At 35.6% G+C, this 22,051-nt stretch overlaps 1 protein-coding gene across 1 annotated transcript in view; it reads left to right on the top strand.

The window, feature by feature from the left end:
* CPT1A (carnitine palmitoyltransferase 1A) overlaps window positions 1–13,901 on the top strand; it is a 49,896-nt gene extending 35,995 nt beyond the window's left edge. The window contains 5 exon segments of the mRNA XM_050898049.1: window positions 10,136–10,227; window positions 11,558–11,660; window positions 13,033–13,069; window positions 13,072–13,169; window positions 13,722–13,901. Of these exon segments, the coding sequence (XP_050754006.1) occupies window positions 10,136–10,227; window positions 11,558–11,660; window positions 13,033–13,069; window positions 13,072–13,169; window positions 13,722–13,901 (510 nt within the window).
* The last annotated feature ends 8,150 nt before the right edge of the window (window positions 13,902–22,051 follow it).

Genomic DNA, 22,051 nt, shown 5'->3' with positions numbered 1-22,051 from the left:
CTGTTCTACATGGATTATAACAAATAACCTCTTACTCAGTACCAGGGTCCTGGTTAATCTGTGACTCCTTGTAATGTGAGATAATTTCCAAGGGAAATTATACTTTAAATACAAAACAAAAAATCCCCCAAAACACCCAACCTAATTCGCAGGCCGCGTGTTCGCTCGCTGCTGCCTCTGCGGAGTGCGAGACTCACCCGCGCTGGCGGCTGGGGGGCGGGGGAGGCTGGAAGGGGCGCTCTGGCGCATGCGCAGCCTCCGTTAACGGTCTGGCGCGCTGTCGTTGCTCCCCACTCGCTGAAGGGCGCCGGCTATGGGGGAAGGTGAATCGCCTGGGGGAAGGGGCAGAGACATGCCCTCTGCTGAGGGCCCGGGGTGGAGGTGGGGCCTGTCCCTTTCCCCTCTGCCCTGGAAACCAGCGTGATGATGTGGGGTGAGGGGGGAGGGCAGCCGGAGCTTCTGGGCAGGGCTGGTCTCCCTGCCCTGCCCTGCCCTGCCCCACGGGTGTCCTAGAGCTGGTAGTGGTTGATGCATATGGGTCAGAGAGACTTGAGCCTTCAGACGGCTGCTATATCCCAGTCCAGTCAGGGGGACATGGGTAGCTTGACCCTCCCCGTATTGCCTTAGTCTAAATCCAGAAACATTATTGATGACAGTGTGGGTGGATCTTGGCCTATGTCTTTTTCATGGTGGCCTTGTGATAATCTGGGTAGAGGTGCTTTGGCTTGTGTTGTCTATAACTGGCAATAGTGACATGGAAAGTACAGATAAGGTTCGGTCTTAATGTGCTACTTACTGACACAAATTTAAAACAGTGTAGTTATAGCTAAGTGTACTACATCAAATTTGATTGATTTTTTTTTTTTTTTTACTACTAAAGCCAAGTAGCAAAATTCTGATTTAAGTCTGAATGTCGTTAATGTTTTTAAAAGTTACAAAGAATGTGTTCCTTTGGTAAAAGCAGCTTGTTTGTGTCAGCATGGTGGCCTGTATTTTCTGAAAGCTAGAATCAGAACCCCAACAACCTCTTCCAGCATTATATTTTTAAGTCTCACCGTTACATGTGAATTGGATTAATCTTCAGTATTATATATACATGTTGTCTGGTTAAGACTATTTCATTCACTTCTAGCCAGAAAAACTATTCAGAAGAATACTGAAATAGAAAACTTAATTATCTTCAATGAAAAAAAAAAATATATGAACCAGTTGACAGTCTGTCCATGACTATGGAGAATCAGATATTGTTTGATGTAAGATCAGTAATAGACAGTGGACTTGTAAGTGAAATATTTAGTCAAAATAGTCCTGTTAGTTCTGAAAACTTTAATCTGGAAACTGCAGTAGTTAATAATCCCATTAAAGAAGGATTGCTATCTAGTCAAGACAATCATTTATGCACTGTACATGTGGGAGAAACTTTGTTAAATCACTTCAAGTATCCACTTACCATTGAAAATCAAAATGCAATAGTAAAAGTTGAAGTACATTGCATGGAAACAACAGCTATGATGATGAAGATCTTGAAAAATACAAGGAATTAAGTCTTCCAGAAGAAGCTGAACATATGCATTCACTTTATCTGCCTTCAAATGGTGTCCACTTTCTTTCTTCTGTAGCGATGCAGCACAAAAATTGCAGTGTTCCAACTTCAAGCATTTTCTCTCCAGAAGGAACAGTCAATCAAAGTGTCAGAATGATACCAGTAAGATTAAGTGAAATGGGAATTTTTATATATTCATGCTTATTTGTGACTCAAATGTGGAGAATTGCCACATTAAAACTTATATGGGATCCACATAATGTTTAAAGTTATGTCATAAATTTTATACTAGAACAAACTTAGTAGTAAATACAGAAATAAATTTGGTTTATATCGCCAGAAATAGCATGCAGTGTGAACATACGGTTCTGACTGCTCTTCTTTTTTGTCCATGTTATAAGCCATATTTTTAAATGGCTGTGTAGTTATTTTGCTCATTAAAAAAATCTTACCATGTCACAAATATACCCACTTTGGTTTTTTATATTACCATCTGTATTAGCAACTATTAGATAATTGTACAAAGTACAAATAGGATATTAACTTTTGTTCTTTAGTTCCACAGGTGACACACTTGTCATCTTAAAATTTATAGTCCAAATGAGTTAAAAAGTAATTTATTTGCAGCAGTAACTGTAGCCTGTATTGTTAAATCTCCATGGGGAAAGTAGTTTTGTAAGAGATTGTGGTTTCCCATTGCTTACCACATTTGGCAGTTTTCCTGTATAGTTTGAAGTTACATTTTCTGTGTTGGATCAATTACTATCTAGAAAGGTATGCAGCATAAAACTTGTGATGCTCACAGGACCAAATCCATCTGCTTAATGCAGGCTATTCATATGTAGAATACTTATGTGTCCTTGCATCTTTGTTTATGGGTGTAGAATATCATCTGAAGAAATCTCCAAATTTTAAGTTTGCACTGTGGCTGCTTCTAGAGGGGCACTGAGGTTTCCTTTGAGAAGCTGACTTGAAATAATTAAACGTAGCAGTTGACATTGTTTTCCCTGTAAATATTTTGACAAACAGTGCTGTTTCCGATTCAAAAATCAAAAGCATTAAAAAAACCCCCAAAACTCACAAAAATCACTTGGTTGAAAACGAGGTCTGATTTTCCCTTGCAGTATCCCACCGAGGTGCCAGGCTGAAGCCAGGTGGCAGCTGCTGGGCTATATGTGCAGGAAACCTCCTATCACAGAAATCATTGTTGACACTACCCAGCCTAGTGTGTTTCCCAGTGGCATTTCATCCTGAGATGCTTGAGGTCTACTGTGACAGTTACCCTATGTGTTTTGGTTTTCTTTCTGATTTCAGGTTACGGTTACAGTTTAAAAGTATCTGGCTTGGAAGGTTGTTTACATACATGCTCAATATTATCAGTAGTTCCTCAATAATCAAGACCTTCAATCTTTTGAACTGTTAATAGGATTCAAAAGACTGGTAGAAGCCTCTAGAAAATAAAGTTTGATTAAGGCATAACAGTTGCTTTCTTCAAAGTCAAGTTGAAGATGAAGAAAATTTGTTAGTCTCTGTACAAGGAGGTAAAAATGAGATTTAGAAAAAATCTTTCTGACCAGCTCTCTTCCTAGTATCCTTACAGTTTATCACACTAAATCTGCATGTTTTCTTAGTCTGCCCTGTTTTTGAAGGTATTAGAACAAAATTCTAATCAGATTATAAATAATTTTATTGAAATAAAGAAAGCTGATGCGTTGTTTCTACACTGCTTGCTTACCCTCCTAAACTGCTGTCTATATTAAGAGGAAGCACAGCACACACAGACAGAGAGCAAATTGTGTAGTTCGAACAATCTCAATTCTAATTTGAAACTAGAAAATAGTTGGTTTCTGTCTTTGTTCCATTTTCTTTTCATTTGGTTTGTTTTTGAAAATACAAATGTAGGTATTAAATATGATGCTATTATAGTTGTAAATGCATTAGATCTGAACCATAACCATATGGTGAGCAGAAAAAGCAGAAATAATATTCAAGGTATATAACGGTATCTGGTAATGCTGAACAGGCCGCAGCATTTATGTGCTTAATTATGTCATGAAAATGTAAATAACTTCCAATTTTCAAGGCCACTTTAAGTCAGTTTTTTGTTTATTCATTTGGCTTTTTAAAAATGAATCATTTAATGCGTAAAATAGTTATAAATAAAACATTCTTTTCTTCAGGTGTTCAGATCATTCATACCTCCAGTTGCAGGTGAGAATAAATGTGTTTGTATGATCAATTTAAAGGAATCCAAAACAGTACTATGCAGTTACAAAACTTGACCAATTGCTTAAATGTAAGTGCCCCAAGTGATTGAGGGGGATTTTTTTTTTTTTTCCCCTCCTCTTATAAGCTTAGGGAAGGATTTAAATAGCTAAATAAATTAATTTCTGGATTTGGCAAATTGCAGTATGAGCCTTTTCTGATAATGTTAATATAACTAAGAATGTTTGAAAGGAGAATGGACCACTGTTTGTTCCCATATATTCATGTTGCTTCAACCACATAGTTCAGTCTTACTTCTGATTTTCCCTTCCTCTCATACCCCCTTCCGGGGGCTGTGAAGAAGACATTCCTTCTCGCAGCACAATTTTTTTTGTTTTGATTGAGGTGAACAATGTTTTTATTTCACTTTGAAGTTTGACCACCGATTATGAAAGTTAGGTGGTTTGCACTGATGCTGCTTATGACAGTAAGCTCGTGAGCAGTTGTTTGATGTGTACTGCCCATAACCTGTTCACAATCCTGCTCAGGGTTAAACTGACTGCTAGATTTGATCTTACAAAGTAGTTTATCTTGAAGCTAAATGAATTTTACCAAATGGGCACAGTAAAACTTCTGAAGACATCAAAAAGACCCAAACTGAAGTCTGTTTTTCCCAGCAAGTCTGTTACAAAAGTATATTAAATATTTTTTTCACAAGAATGTAATGCTGTAGTGACATCAAAATCTCTTTTATTGATGCTATAAAGGAGTTCTTGGTATAAAACACTGATCTTTTTGTAAACAAAATGTGCTTTATTTTATATACTAGAATCTTCCAGTGATATCTGTGGCTTACCTCAGACTAGTGTCTCTGTCTATGATGAAACAGTAAGTATGCATGCAAGATTTTATTATTATTGGAAGAATCTGTCCAAGTGTTGAATGTCTAAAATGGGATTTATTCTAAGTGCGAGAGGGTAAAAGGTTCTTTCAAACACTGTCCTATCTGATCTGTTCACAAAAGAGAGGGAAAGAAAAATGTGACTCCGTAGATTTCCTACACTGATACATTGTGGAAGAAGGAAGAATGGCATCAGGATTTTTTGCCTGTTTCCGTTCCTATTGGCTCAAGTCTAGTTGGCTCCTGTCTGCCACTTGCACATTCTGGTTCCAGTTCAGGCCAGTTAGGGAGGGGGCTTCTCCTAAGGCCACCTGAACACAAACTGCCTAGTGGGACTCCACCAAATACCCTTGGGCAGCTGATCAGTATTTGAGCCTTTATCACGTGCAGTGTATATAAAGGAGCAGAGCTGAGGATGAAAATCTGGCTTTAACATTCGCATTCTCTGCCTATGGAGAGTTGTTCTTTGCAACTTAATTATTCTCTTAAAATGCTTGAATTTTTCAAATATAATTTCCTAGATATGTGCAAGAAAAACTATAGAAATTCAGGTATTTCATGAAAGGGAGATTTCTGAAAATTACTGGAATTTTGTAGCCAGGTTTTTCAAGATTGTCCATTCAATGTTTTAAAGTGTGTACTGAGAGGGGCAAGGCTTCATCTGGAAGTGTGACTTTTGTGAAGATGACACTGTAATAAGTTAATGGATCGGCAAGATAGGTGATAAATTGATTTTCAACAAATGCAAGTGGCACCACATCTATAATGGAATGCCATGACACAGTAGTTGATCACCATAACAAAAGTTCATTTTGGAACAATCTGATTTATAGGTATAACTGAATTTGCAGTCCAGTCTCAGATGACTACTTCTTCCTTAGACTAAATCCCAATGATCCCCAGTCAAGTTGTATAATTCTAGATTAATTCTTGGTTTGCATAATTTTCTGTGACTATTGCCTAACTTCTCTAAGGCAGTTTAGAAATCAGTTGATGCTTTATGATGTTGGAGACACTGAATGCCATTGTTACTGTGAAGTATGTTACTGTTCATTGTTATTCTTCAGGAATATTTTTACTTGAAATATAAGCAAAAATCATTCTGCCATTGACAAGTAAATTAACTATTCTCAGTATTACATTGGAATAGAATCCTTGCTTTAAAATGTATCATTTATGCAGATAAATTTTTAAATTTGTTATATTTGCTTGGAATTTAAAGTAGATTTTAGAGCATGCCTGTTAAGATTTAAAACTTTATATTTCAGGCTGAGGTAAGAGAGGCAGTTAGTAATGTTATTGAGAATCACCATGACAGAGCGATTTTTCAGAGTTCAAATGTTGACGAGTCTGGCTGCAAGTTATTAGCATTGCACAGTGTAGCGGAGGAATCCAGATGTTCACACAGAAATTATTCCAACCCTGTGGTAATTATATCCTGTAATTGATAGCAAAATTATATGCTGGAGAAAATTATCTTATTTGTACCACACTAGCATCAAGAAGTCCCACTTATTAAGTGCTGTATCAAGAATAATAAGGCAGTCCCTTCCTTGGACTCACAGTCTAGATTTTATCTAGTTATAGTACTACTTTATATATATATATTATACATATTATTTTCTATTTAACAGCTGGAAACAAAAAAAAAAAACCGCAATGTGAAGATTACTTCATCCAAAGGAAAAGTCTTGATTTAAAATCACAGCTACATAAATGAAATGAAACATTAACAATTACAATGGCATGTTCTGGTTAGGGAACTGAATCTGAAGCCAGCACACTAGTAAATAGCTAGAATATGCTCTACAAAGCCCCATGGAGCAATTTAGAGAACCAGGAATTCATATCACCTAGGTTGAGGAGCTACAGTGTTAGATCTCAATAGCTGCTTCCAAAAATAAATTGAGTCAAAAAGCAAACATCTTCATGCATAATGATCAATTTGTTTGAGAGATTCCAGTCTGTGATTATGAAGCTTTATAAGATAGGTGGTAATCTTATAAAAACCTTTATATATATATGCTTAGAATTACAGTTTCTTAGATGAAAGCTAATAATTAGTTATTCATTCCAGGTTGCCTGCCAGTTGGAAGGAGGTACTCAAATACTCTATATAAACAGTTGTGGCACACAAGAACTAAAACCAGTTCATCTAATTCCTGAGTATCATGACCAACATAATTATCTTCAATCAGGTACAAAAAAAATGAAAATTACCTCTAGCCTGTCAGATAGTATATCATAGATTGTTAATGTGCAACTACACGTGTTTATATTCTTAAGCAGCAACAGGGGGAGATGAGCCAAAGCTGATGTAGCTATCACTAGTTATTATTTTACTTTATTTTATAACTGAAAAATCACTAGGTGCTTCAGTGTAATAAGAATGACGTAATGGATATCTTAAATTTGTTGAAAGTTTTTAATATACATATTACTTCCCATATAAAGCACATTTAGCATGAGCACTTGCATACATTTGCATTTACCGTAGCTGGCCACCAAGTGTCACTGTTTCTCTAGAAATGAAGAGCAGCGTTGCAGGCTGAGTATACTTTAGCCTTGGGATTCAGAATGTCTCACTAATATTTACATAATTATGTGAACTTGAAATGCCATCAGTTTTTAAAGAAAGTGGTTTCTGAGGTCCTAAAGTTAATGCTATTTAGATGGAGTAACACATTTTCATCTGAGCAGCAACAAAGTATTTGAGTGTAGTTTAGTTTTAATTTAAATAAGTATTTCTTTACCTAAATATAGCTTCCTCAAGAACATTATTAACATGGTTTATTTCATTATTTATTATTATGATTTTATTACAGTGGTGCATTTTAATGCCAATGCGAAAACAGAGCCTTTTAATATTAGGCACCATACAAACACAGATGTTGCTCTCAGTATCAATAGGTGCTAGTGTGAGCATCTCTCAGCAGATGCTCCAGATAAGGAGCCTGTTTACTTATATTTGTCAGAAGCCATCAGAAGAGTAAACCAGGGACATTCAAGTTAAAGGTCATGTTCCTTTATAAATTCAAACTCTTGTTCATTTGCTGTAATGGTAGGGAAGAAAAAGCAGAGGAGGATTGCGCTGGCATATGTTTTTCAGTTTTTATTTGCTTGAGCTTTCTTCTGTTTTACTAATCTTCACAGCAAGTAAAAGAATTAGGTCCAGAAATTATATCTAAAAGTTTCCAGGGACTAATCTCTTCAACTTTTGAATTAAGATGTCCTTTGGCTTCCTTTTTTTTTTTTTTTTCTTTCTTGAGATGGGAAGGAAGTAAGTACAGGTATAAGATTCATCTTGTAATCTTAGTATGACTGATGTTTGCTTTTTTCTGTATAGGCTAGGATGCTCATGTACTTACACGCAGTTCTTCACCAGGACTTAGACAAAGACTTACTTTTACAGCTATGGTTTTCTCCATGGGTTTTTAGTAATTTTTTTCATAAGCTAAAGACCTCTGTTCCAGATGCTCTCTCAGAACTCTGGAAATTTGTAAAATATGAACTTAGGATAAATATATTTAATTGTTTCTGACATTTTTCTTGTTTAATCAAAATATTTTACGTCTACGGCATTTGAATGCTTGATGTCATAGAGTAAAAACATCCTGTGCTCAAATTTCTAGCTGACAAATTGGTAGTAGGTTCTTCTGTCAGTGGTATTTTTGTGTGATCAGGTTTTTATTCTTGGTTTTTTGCAATGAGAAAAACATTTCTGGACAGAAAACTTCTAGGTCCTTCATTGACACTATTTATTGTAATGTAAGTTTGGATTCAAAACTAAATTGTAGAAGAAAATGCTAGCAGAGGACAGACAGCCTCAGGTAATTTTTTTTATTAACAAAAGAAGTTAAAGATACCAATTTGCCTGTATGCTTAATTCAAAAAATATTTATGTATAAATGAAACTTTATACACAGTGAGTAGTTCTGCTGTCTTCAGGTAAATGTCTTCTTTTCAGATGTGGACAACCCTGTAACAGCTGTACTGGGGCAGTTTTTGCCTGTTCCAGGTGAACTGGTTCTGAATGAACAAGAGGTAAAGAAGCTTTATCCTTTAAACTTGTTAAGTACAATATACACTCTTTCCATTTTTTAAAATGGGTTATTAAGTCTATGTTGGGAAGTTACAATTGTATGCATTTTCTAAAGACAGTTTAGCTAGTTTGGACAGTTCTGCACTCAGTATACTTTCTGCATATAAAGGCTTCTGATTTCAACATATTCTAGAAGTAACAGCAGAACTAAAAATACAGGTTTCCATAAGAAAAATAAATTTATTCCAGTTTTGAAACCTTGAATTTGGTATTGTATGGATTATGTTATTTCTGAGAACCATTTTAAGACTCTTTTGGGGTGAAGGAAAGCACATTGACTTTTACCACAAGAAAGGGAATATTTTCTTCCAGTAGGGTTTTTTACAGTCTTTTCTCTTGATTAGGATTTAACAGACATTAAGTCTTTATAATTTTTGCTGATTATTTTTTTTGTTGATGAAAATTGAACAGAAGACTAAAAATCTTTGCAGATGTTTGGCTTCTCATGTGTTACTTCCAACACAGCTGGTAGCAAAAATCACTGCAAATTTTTAATTGTTAACTTTTGATTTGTGTGAAGTGAATATGTGATGTTGGTACAAACACAGCAAATGGTTTGTGGATAGCAGCCACCATCATAAAAGAGGGAAGAAAAAACCCAAGGGTCAGATCGAACATTGACCTAGGGAGTCTTTCATCTCTAAAGGCGGTATATCTGCAAATTGGTGCCTAAACATTCTGGAGCAGTGATGTAGACAGGCTTGTAATTCTTCTCTAACTTTATCCCAAATTAGTTGTTTCCTAGATTTCTTCTCTTTGTTTAAATATATTAATTTTCCTCTTCTTTATGGTCAGCTAGATTAATCACCTATTAAAATAACAGTGATTTACAATTATTCACTGTCCCTCCATTACCGGTAATATCAGCGTAATCCTAATTGTCCTTCCCTTGTCTCTCTTCATAACCAGGCTCTTATTAATCATATGTCTGAAGAGACAACAGATCTGCAGTGTGTTTTCTTGGCCTGTGAGCTGATTCTTTTTTAAAATTTTGCTTGGTCTTCAACCAATTAGATGTTGTATTGCAGCTGAACATAATGTAAATCATCAAGTCACTAGCCAATTTCAATTGACTACTGGAATTAAAAGCAACTGAGCCTAGAGTTAGCAGTAAATTGAAAATAGTGCGCCAACACTGTAGCACTGAAAGCTGTTCTTGGTTCTTTGCATTGGGAGAAGCGGGATTCCTGACATACTGAATAGTTTCCAAGAGGAGATGCATGCCGTTTTCATGACTCTTTACTTCCATGAGTTTTCATCAGTACCCTTGTCAATCAAATTATCCCTGAAGCATTTTCTTTGTGTTACTTTTTCTCTGTTAACTTGCAAGAGTATTTTATAAAAAATTGACATAAACAGGATATATGCATTTTATCTTGAACAGTTTGAAAATGGACCCTTACAACCAGTAGCTAGCACTGCCACATTCCATCTAGAATCAAATCTGCATGGGCCAGTGAAAATGACCTCAGAGGGGTAAGATGCATGAAACATCTTACATCCATGATGACTTTTGAATTTTAAACTGGCAATGACTCCTAGACATTTTCATGTTGCATAGCTGCTTTTCTCTTGTAACAAAAATGCAGTTTTGTAAGAATGCTTTGTGTATATATCTTGGTAGCCATGATGCCAGTTGCTGGAGGTCAAGACTGTGTAGCATGGTTTCAGGTTTTCTTAGGATCAGTGCAGTTGTGCTGTCCGTTTGCCTGAAAAACATTTAATTTTCTAAGTTAATTGATATGTTTCCAAATCTAATTAGCATGTCTTTAGCCTGTATTTCTAACACTAATGGAATTCTTTTAATAATATTTAATTGCAGATCATTTTTAAATAAGAGGCAGATGCAACCCCAGTGTGAAAGGTGAGAGACCTTTGCAGTTGCACAACCATTACCAGGTTGTATGACTAAGACCTGTCCCAGGTAGTGACAGCTGGTGGATAGAGGGAGATTACAGGTTGCTTATTCTCTTTTTTTCATGCACTCTGTGAGGCCACACTTGTTAAGTAGCACCAATATTGGTGTAAAAAAATAAAATCAGTAATTATTGTTTCAAAACTTTAGAATAATTAGTTTTCATTGTAGTTGTATTTGTATATTTTTTTCTAATTTTTTTCCTTTTTCAACCTGTGTAGCTTACCTTTTGGTTCAGGGGTTACAAAGTCTAAGAAACCATGTAACTGCACAAAATCTCAGTGTCTTAAATTGTAAGTAGTAGTTTATCAACATTTAATAAATGCTAATAACAGTGTATAGATGAAAGGACAAACATACAAGAAATGTGTGCTTTAAAATGAACAGTACATACGTGTCAAAAATTACTCGTCTGATACTGAGTTAGAAAGAGCCACAGTTGATGTAAACTAGTGTCACACAAGCTCAGAATTTGGTCCAGAGGAGTAGATGACTGCATATAGTCCAAAGTATGAAAAATAAAAAGAGAAGCTAGAAGAATAGTTCAGAGCATATCTGGAAAATCCCATGTAGAATGTAAATGCTGTATACTAAAATCCAATTTCTCTGTCTTGCTGCTGCTTTCATACATAAATAATATGCACAGAGATGTATACACGATAATTAAAGTTTGAGTCATTGATGGACTGGGTGTATTTTACAAAATGTAAAATTGAAAGAGAGAGAGAAGCTCTTCATCTAGGTTTGGATGTGATTAAATTACAGAGGAAGGAACATTTTTCATGAGTAGAAACTGAACGTTCTGCCTAGAAGCAGAATTTAAATTTAAAAATTTACACTTAAAGCAGTTAATCTTTTAATTTCTTATGTTATTTTACATGTTAATCATAGATATTGTGATTGCTTTGCCAATGGTGATTTTTGCAACAACTGCAACTGCAATAATTGTTACAACAATCAACTTCATGAAACTGAGCGATTTAAAGCCATTAAGGTAAAAAAAAAAAGAAAAAAGTACAGTACACATTGGTATCAGCTTTATGTATGGAAAAATATAGCAGTATTTTCCACTAGTGACAGTATTTGAAATATGTTATTTTTAACCTAAATAAAGCTAAGTGTTGCCTCTGTATTATTCTTACATAAAGAAATTTAGGGATTTCTTTCCTTCCTTTTCTAGAACTTCTGATACTTTGGATTAAAACTAGTGATGTGTTAACTGAATGATAATTTTTATTCTTGGAAGGAAATATTGAACCCCAAATTTAATTTCAGAAAATTTTTTCACTTGAAGGAAAATTTATTGTATCCCAAAGTCAGACAGTAGTTAAAGGAAAACATATTATTACTATCCAAATTATTATTCTCATTAACAGATCTGCAGTTGTCTATGTTAGTCTTTCTGGTTGACCCATGCAGCAATGCAAAGTCGGCTCTCCTGGCAGCAACACTGAACCCTGCACTAGTGAAAAGCAGGTTGCTTCTACATTTGGAGACTGATTTTATTAGTGGAATAAAGAATAACATGTGGGCTAATTTTTGTGTTTATGTCAAACTGCACAATCTGGGCAATAATTTAATCTAATATGTATGTTACGTTTTGTAAGTTTTAAAGTGATAATGAAAAGCCTCATTCTACTGCTGATGCTTTAAGGATATACTAATGGCTTTGCGCTTCTTGTATGCAACTCTCCAGAACTCTTTTTGTGTCATTCACATCATTTTGGGATTGTACAAGATGTTGATCTAATTAGAGTTAGAGCTTTGCCACATCCAACCAGTCAAAGCCGCAGCAGTTTTTGCTGTCAGTGTGTAACAACTGGTTTTCAAATCAGATGCTCGTCTGTAGTTCAGCTGATGGGGTTGTTGGTGTCTAAGCACTCCTTTCACTGCTGTAGATAGCATTTTGTAGACCTAATTAAAACATGCTGTTCCAATCCAATGCGGATTTCAGTGAATGGTCTTTGTATTGGGCCATTAATAAAACAAGTTATGTTTAAAACTTCTGAGATGTATGTTAACTATGTATGCAAGGGTTCTTTCTTCACTGAGAACTTTTTATTTCTGGTGAAAGTAGGGTCAGCAGTGAAAGAAAACGAGCCCCAAGAGAATAGTAGATGGGTCATTTAGGTTATTCCATAAAAACAATGTAAGTTGCTTCCTGTGGTAGAGCCAAGTCAGCTTAGTGTTCTGGAATCTTTGAATTCCTGCTCTCACATGCCATGGAAGATTCCTTTATCCGTGGGCTTCATACTACCAATAATGAGAGTGGAAAGTAAGAACTTTGTTAAACATTGGATCACAGTCATTCAGGTGCTCAAAAACATTTCTTTGAATTTCTCATAATGTAGCAATTTTTGTTTTAGGCCTGTCTTGATAGAAACCCAGAAGCTTTCTTACCAAAGTTGGGAAAAGGAAACTAGGAGAAATTAAACCTCACCGTAACAAAGGATGTAATTGCAAGCGCTCAGGATGCCTCAAGAATTATTGTGAGTGCTTTGAGGTGAGTCAGGTGAACTTCCCTCTCATCAGTTACTGCCTTAACATTGACTCTATTCTGTAACTAGTAGTTGCTAAAAATAATCAGTTCTCTTATTTCTTTGCATTTTTCATCATAAAACTTTTTGAACATAGGAGGCACAGTCTCTTTCTTGTCATGTCTTTAAAGAACTGAATCTGGCTGAAGTTGATCAGCTAAAATTTTTGGTGTCAGGAGCTCTCAGCCAATACCTTGCTCCACAAGAAATGAGGAATAGTTTTCTGTTAATCGTGGTAGTTTCTTTGCATGTTGTATTTTCTTGTCTTGAAAAGTTATCCACAAATTGAGGGGAGGAGTGATTTGTCCATGTACAGAACATCAATCTCCACAGAGAATCCATGGAAAAAAACCTGTCTTGCTTCCTTACTGTATTGATACTGATGGGCTTGCTCTGGGAGTATCCAAGACCAGCAAATCTAGAATAAGTCCCTGGTGGTACAGCTCCAATGGTTGCTCAAATGTATGTTTAATTTAAGATTTATACAATTTTTATTCTAAGTATTCTATATTTGCCAGGCTAAAATTATGTGTTCCTCTACTTGCAAATGCATTGGTTGCAAAAATTATGAAGAAAGTCCAGATGAGAAAAACCAGTTGAATGCACTAAACTACATGGACATTGGCAATAATGAAGGAAATAGCCCAGTTTTAACATCAACATTCAAAATGTTACCAAAATTGAAGAAAGACAGGTGAATATTTGGAAATAGCAATGCATAATCCATTGGTCTGACTGCATAAATTTTTCGTGTAACCATTATCATAATTATCTAAGAAATAGTGAATAAAATGACAGATGGCTTATATACAAGAAATCACTTCACATAGCATTTGCCATCTTGTTTCTATAAATAAAAAGTATCTAAAGGAGAGGCTATAACTATCCTTTAAGAATATAGTATACAGAGTTCAGGGGTATATGTATTAGTTCTACTTACAAAACAGCAGTTTTTTATGTATTGATCACATATTTCATTCTCTCAACTTTTTTTCTCCCTTAGCTGCTTTATGTTTTTCCTTCAGTTTCTCTGTTCTTAAATTTTTCTATGTTCAAGGATTCATTTCTAACAAAACCTTGACCAAAGAAGTACTAAGAAAATTAGGTTATTAATATGTTTGTGATGTTCAATTAATAAGCATGTTTATATCACTGCTTCTTTCCCATCTCTTCTTCCTTTGGTCCACCTCCTGTCAATTTTATTTGTGTTGGCAATTTGGATTGTAAAATATTCTAAGAAAGCCTACTATCCTGATGTTGTTATGCTTTCTAACGTAGTTGTAGCCTAATCTCTATTTTTGGTTGGTTTATAGTAATTTGCCTAATAAATAGAAACACCTGTTAATAACAACTAAAATTAATTAAACCACATCTTAATTGATTTTAGGGAGCTTTACTCCAGGCTCTAAAATTTTAAGTTTGCATACATCATTTTCTTTGCATCAATCATTACCTTGAAATTCTTATCTTAATTCCATTTTTAAAATACTTCTTGATGATCTATTTTTTAAATATTTTAATAATTTCTGCTGTTGGTAGTGTATTAATGGGGTAGATGGCGCCAAGTTATGCCTTTGCTTGAATCACACAGTAGGATGAGTTACGTTATTAATATAGTAGAATGAGTTATGATGTTAACGACTGGTAGTTTCAAGAGTTTATTCAAAACAAGGCTGCTAAGGTGCCATTCAGGGAATCCTTGAGGGCCTTGGTGCTGTTACCTTTAACAGCAGTAGACTGAATTTACATTTAGTACCTCCTAGACCCTGACTAAGCCTTTTTAACACATTTCCTTGTATGTGAGGCAGGATCTGACTATTGCATGCAGAAGGAGGAAAAGGCTTGTTGTATAACCTTTCTCTGTCTGCACCTGTTGGGTAGCATTTGCATAGATTAATTATGTAGTGTGAACACAGTCTTCCATGTGATAAATCAGAAAAACTCAGAAGCAATCTGTTAGAAGCGGAAGCTATTCAGTGTAGAACAGTGAAATTCCCACAAGGATGTATCTTACAGTAACAGTGCAGCTACTCTGATTCAGCTTTGTGCATTCCAACTCTTAACTGAGTTTTGCAGTTTCTCTTTTAAATTATTTCGTGTATTTAAAATGGAGATATTTCATACTAGTTTCTTTTCCCCTGTCAGGCAACCAGCTGTATGTATATCTTGGGAAGAAGTGAAAGCAATATGTGCTTGTCTCCTGGTGCAAGCTGAAGAGGCAGAAAAAAGAGGTTACTCTGTTTGTCTAGCTGAGTGGATGATCATGGAGGAATTTGGGAGATGTTTATCCCAGATCCTATGTGCATAATTAAAATCTAAAGGACTGAAAGTTGAATAATGTTCAATGTATTATAAAGCCAATAAGTATTAATATTGATATGTTGCCATAGTCCCCGCAATTTTGCTACTTAATGATCTTACTTTGATCTTTCATAGGAATAATTTTATTGACTTCAGCTGAATTCTTTCTGAATTATGCTGATGTAAGTGAAACCAGCAGCACATCCAGCATTTTTCCGAGTAACTTAATACTGTAGAAAGCTCATGATATTTTCCACTAAAATAGATTTTCTCTCTGGTTAGGGCTTTTGGAGCCAATTCTTCAGTCTTTACCTAGACTCTTATTAAAAGTAAGTTTAACTTAAAATGACCTTATTGAATGTTTATATGAGCAGAGATGCGGTAAAAACTGAGTAAGAATTTGCTGTCTTAGTTTGGTTATTTTATGAATTGTGAAACAATTCAATTTCCAGTGGTAGAAGGCAAATCTACTAAGTTTAGCTTTGGGTCTTCTCTGTTTTGGCAACTTATTTCTGCTGTCTGCAGATGTACTATTTTTGGAAAACAGAGCAATGTTGTCAGTAGGTTTGGTATTTACTGCTGGAAGAAAAAAACACACTAGACTTTGTTCAACATTAGGTTTGTTAGATAGATGAGTCTCATAAAGAATAGGAGGAAGATGACCTCCTTTTTACTCCTATTGTAAAGTACAAGAGTTTGTGATGGGAAAATCTTTTATGTACATAGCATTTAGGATTGAAATTTGCTGAATCCTACATTTGCAATCCAGTTTCCCTTAAAGCTTGGAATAGGTTTTGTTTAATTATTCATTTTTCTTATGTGGACATTTTCTCTGTGACGTTTCTTCCTCTTCTCATTCTCACTGTTGGGATAATAGTAGATTTTATTTTCTCTAACAGGAGTAAGCTATTTGCTGCCATGTTTCTGGAAAAGAAAAAAAAAGTTAAAAGTTGTCATATAAATGAATTGACAGATTATATAAAAATTAATGCTTTTTGGTTTTAGATGTTTTATGCTAAGTTAATAATATATGCTTAGATAGTTAGATATTTTTGGCATTTATGCTTAAAAGAATAAAGATATTCTCCATGTCATGTTGACTCATGAAAAATTCTTGCCAGGACAGCAGGTGAGACTGCATGCTATTTTAAAGTTTTGTTTAATAAGAGGGAGGGCTTTTTTATTAGTGGTATTTGATACGTGAATGGATTGCATTTTATATCTTTGTTTTTAACAACTGCTGCTGGAGATTGCTGAAAGTCACAGGAGAAAATAGATTCTCAAAGTGCTCCATAAGTGATACGGCACCATCTGTATGCTTCACCCCTTCCTGGGCCCTTCAATTCCTAAGATGATTTCTCTTGGTTTTGGAATTAATACCTACATAAAGACATCATCTTAAAAAGTATTTGTCCCCAGATAGAGTTACTGTGAGGTCATAAATCAGAAGAGCACACAAGGGTTGTAGAGTCAATAGACACTCCATAAGGAAGCAAAACATGAAGAAAAGAAGAAACCAGCCTGTATTGCTAAATCATGCCTTGAAATCAAATCTCAGAAATCAACTCACTAAAATTCCCGGTGGAGGTGAGGTTCAGTAGGATTAACACTAATAAACAAGAAACTAGGGTTAGGACTAGTGACGTAAGTATGGATTAAAAATAGCAATTAGGAATAGAAATGCAAATAAAATTTAAAATTATTGGGAGGAGTACAAAAGATAAATACATTGTAAGAGGAACTGTTAGAATCCTTGAAAAACTGAATTTAGTGTAATACAGTCTCATCTTCAGATGCATCTTAATTTCAATATACAGGGCAGGAGACAATGCCATAATATAAAATGGCAAGTTATTAAGCCCAAAAGAGAGATGAGCTCAAATGACGAGGAAAAAACGATTAGGCAGAAAAATCATAAGATTTTGACTAGTCAAGAGGTTGGAAAATAATAAGGAAAGAGGAAAAAATCACAGGGAAAATTTAAAAGAAATAATACAGAGAATTAAAATGGAATTAGAGTGGGAAAGATAAGAAAATTCTACTGCCAAAAGTAAAGGGTAGGATTGCAGGGGAGAGATACAAATAGCATAGTAAGGGAAATGAATGAAGAAGACAAGAGCTACAGCTTTGAACAACATCCCTAGGCTCTCGTCTCTGATAAACATGATATATATAATGTTGAGATTTTCACCCAGGGTGCCAGGTAAGAAGCCTTGAGGGAAGGTTTCTGCATTTTCTGCATAAATTTTGAAGTCATTGTATAAATGAAATTAATATCAACTTGATCATAAAAAATACAAGGCACTAGAATGTGTAAGAGCTGAAGCAACAAAAGAACCAACTACTAGATGTCAAAAGCAGAAATTAATTATCTTTTTCATTATAGAGAGGTAAAACCAGTTTGATTTAATATTTTTTATATTACAGATGGTATAAACTCAGTCTGTAAAAACACTCCCAGGCTCTGTGGTGACTAGGATTGTAATTATATTCTGAAAACAAAAAATAAATACAAAGGAGTAGTTGGTAATATATAATGTAATAGACAAGCCTAGCAGAAGCAATTTCTATAATTGTTAATAAACTGAAAAACTCTGTCAAAGAGGGTTATATATTCAATAAAGAAAGCTAAAACTAGCTTTGTGCTCTTACAAGTAATGCTTTTTGCAATCAATGGTGAAATTATGTGAGAACAACATTGACACAGCCACAGATTTCTTCCTGAAACAGTCAGGTAGGAAATATGTATCAGTTTTCTTAACTAAGTGTAGCCCTTTTGTGCTAAAGAAAGGTTTGGTTTCATAACGAAGGTGAAAACTGTCTTGGGGAAAAGGGCACCAGACATCCAGTCCTGAGTAGGTCAAGGTGTTGACAGCTGTACAGAAAAGTTTGAGAAGAAAAACTTTTAACTGAATAGAATTGGAACATGTGGGTACTATATTAGGGGGGAAATAGCTTTTCAAATAAGTTGATAATTTGCCTTTCTGTTTCATACAAGGATCTTGGAAACTAGATACTACTGAATGGAATTTCTTCAAATGGTTCTATGTGAACAAGAAGAACTAAGCAGAATTGCCTTCAGTCACTGCTGCTTCGTCTAGCAAAAGAAACCCTGGCCCCAGCAAATAAATAAATAAAAAGGAAAAGGATAGCTCTCTTTGTAGCAGCTATTGTGCTGTTCTTGGTAATGGATCTTCTTTTCTTTTTACAGTATTTTATAATTTGTTCAATTTCTGAATATGAAATCATGATATATCAGAAATACACGATATTCATGTTTCTGAGGAAACAAGCAGGAATTAAAAAGCAAGCAAGCCCATGGATTCAAAACTCCATGAACTACTTACATTTTAACCTTGCAGATAAAACACAAAGACCTTTTTGAAACTGGCAATGTGTCAGTCTCATCTGAAAATAACAAAAAATATTAATCTTTTTAAAATAGGTAAGGATAGAGATTATTTTGATAGGTACAATTGCAAAGTTACTTAAAGCAAACGTTCTCAACAAATGTCTTTTTTCTATTTCATTTTTTACCTACGGGTGTATCAGACAGTACTCTAAAGGCTTGGTAAACTGTTGTCAAGATCTTCAGTGCAGAGACCAGGGGTCAGCACATTAAAATTATTTCAGAGAGGTGTCTGAAATTCAGAAGTTCAGACACTTCTAAGAGGTCTCTCTTGGCTCATAATCATGCAGTTCAACTGAAGGATGTTGTAATGTGGTATGTGAGATCTTATTTAGAGGTATGGATTGGTACAGAATAAAAATAATGTGGGGAACTGAATTTCTCATATATATATATAGGATGAGAGAAGCGAAACACAATACCATCCACTCCATGAGATCTTTACATAAAAATTGAAAGTTGCTATCTGATGCCTTCCCTATTAGTTAGGTTTGGAGTTTGTCCCTGTTTGGTCAGGGCAGGTGTCATCAAATTTAGTCAACTGTTCTTAAGGATCTTAGGGATTAAATGTTTCCCTTTCAATGTACTGATTAAAAAATTGTAACACATTCTGACAGGAGACCCCTTCCCTGTTTAGACTACTTGATCCATTTGAGAAGCTGACATATATGGACGGAAGAAGAAAAGGGTAAATGTCAAAAGAGCCCCAATTTTAATAGAGGGCAGGATGCAGAGGAACATGAAAACAAGTGGAGGTATGAGAGACACCCCTCAGAAGGAATGTCAGCTGGAGAAAAGTAAAGAGGTGTAAGAAATAGCTTCTAATTCTATATTTGTTTTTCATCAGTTTGAGGCAAGAGGAGGAAAAAAGAAAGATGTGAATTATACGATGAATCAAAAGGTGACTCTAAGCTACCAGTATTCATTCATTTCATGCAGCTAAGAAAAAGCTTAATACTGTTCTAGGGAACATTAGAAAAGATATTTTTAGTAAAGAGAGGAAAATGTTTGTATCATTATTTAAAAACACTGCTAAATCTTCATTTGGAATACTGTGTACAGTTCTGGTCATCTGTGGTCAAGAAAGATAAACTTAATTTGGAACAGATGCAGTTCTCAGAAAGGCTCCTGTGAGGAGTGAGAGAATGGAGTATCTGTCTTTAGGTGGAGAGAACAAAGGAGTTTGAGTTAGTCTAGGTAAATAAAGGCTGAGAGGAGATATGATTCCTCTTTATAAATAAATTCAGGGGATAAATATCGAAGTGGGGTAGAAGCTGTTAAAGATAAAGGATACATATCACTTAAATTTGGAATGGAACGTAAGTTTTCCTAACTATTCAAAGAGTAAGGTTCTGAAATGATCTTCCAGATGGGATAATGTGAGCCAGGAACCTGAACTATTTAAAAATGGAACTTCAAAAATTGCATAATTAAAACAGATTTCCTGGAGACAATAAATTGTGTCTGTGGTACAAGGCTTTGGGTGTCTATATATTGGCATATTCAAGGGATTTTGAAAGGAAAGACAGTAGATTATGCTGTATTTCCCTTTCATGAATCTCATACTTCAGGGCTTTTTCTAGTCACCTATGGCACCCAGAAAAATATTTCTTCTCTTTAATATGTCATTCTTAGAACCCCGAAGTACTGAACAGATGCTGAGGCAAAATGCAGGCAGTGTGTGTTCACCTTCCTAGAGATATTACATTTCCCTGTTTAAATGCTCAGGTTTGAATTGATCAAACTTACTTTGGGATCATGAAAGAATTTTCAACCACATGGCATAGGGAATTTTTTTAGGATCTTATATGATGATCATCTATGGTTTTTAATGTTCTGCCAATTCAAAGATTTACTTGATGTTGATGCTCTCAGTTTCTGATTCTTTCTGTAGCATGGTATTGTTTTGAATCTCTTGATTCATGTGTGAAATATACAAGAAAGTGCTGGGAAGTGTTTGGGGAATGTGAAGTAGATGTTCTATGGTCCCTTCTAAACTGGACACAGATGTTGCTTATTGTCAACAAGGAACTGGGTTTGAAGATCCAACCCTGTGTGCCTAAATTCCACACCAATGAAGTGCATGGTACCTGAGCAAGAAGAGCAGAAGAGCTCTGGTGATTGTAGTAAAATCAGCCTACAGTCTGTTTGTTGCCAGATAAGTCCATAGTGATGAGGTAAACACAATGTCAAACCAGGAATTCAAATCAACGAGTGAGGATCAGCAGGGTATATAACCAGGCACAGATATATCTATGAAGTAGCTCAAGAAGGAGCAACACCTGAGTGAACAGGGGAGATCCCCAACAAGGCTTCTCGCAGCTCTTTCTCACACAAGTCTGATCCAAGACTACAGCTGTGCCATATCAGAGCTGGCCTCCAACACAGGCGGCCAAACCCCTAGGAGGGGAGGAAGAGGTTGCAATGGTCTGTTGGTGCATTGGGGTCCTGAGAGTATGGTCAGAACAACAGGTTTATTGTGCTGCTCCAGGTTCTGTTCATTAGGCAGAGACCTGTAAAACCAGTACCCCTTTTTCTCCCTCTCAAATAAACAGCTTGTCCCCATTTTACACTTTTACCATTGTTCCCAGTTTTATTAGGGTTTGGGGTTTGGTTTTGGTTTTTTGGTTGGGGGGGGGGTGGGGCGCGGGGGGCGGGCAGGGGGGAGGTTTGTGCATCCTTGCTTGGTAGTGTCAGCCTTTGTCAGTGACCCCAGTAAGTCAACACATGCCTTTTCACTATCTTTTTGGTCTTCACCCAAAGGGAGTCCCAGATACTCCCTTTTCAGTATTTTATATCTAGAAATTTCTCCTGTTACTGTGTTATTAATTTAGCCCCAGGTTAAGTTTGGCCAGCTGATTTTTCCCCTTCCATTATCTGCAGTATCTGGCAATTTCTCACACCCTGTTGGGTTAACCCTGGCCAGGTGTGGCCTTCTGTATGCATACTTTAACAATTAATGAGTATAACTGAAAGTGATGAACTTTGTACAGATATAAAATCACTATATTCATTGCATTCTATTTTACTGCACTGATAGTGGTAGCAGTCATTTCTTATTGGATGATAAAACTCCAGTGTCATCATTTAATCCCTGTGTTTAGGTGATCTTGGTTTACATTTTTCAGTTGCAGGAAT

Source organism: Gymnogyps californianus, chromosome 5 (genome assembly GCF_018139145.2).
Source record: "Gymnogyps californianus isolate 813 chromosome 5, ASM1813914v2, whole genome shotgun sequence".
Lineage (NCBI taxonomy): Eukaryota > Metazoa > Chordata > Aves > Accipitriformes > Cathartidae > Gymnogyps > Gymnogyps californianus.
Note: the sequence above shows the minus strand (reverse complement) of the source record. Positions and strands in the feature narration are given on the sequence as shown.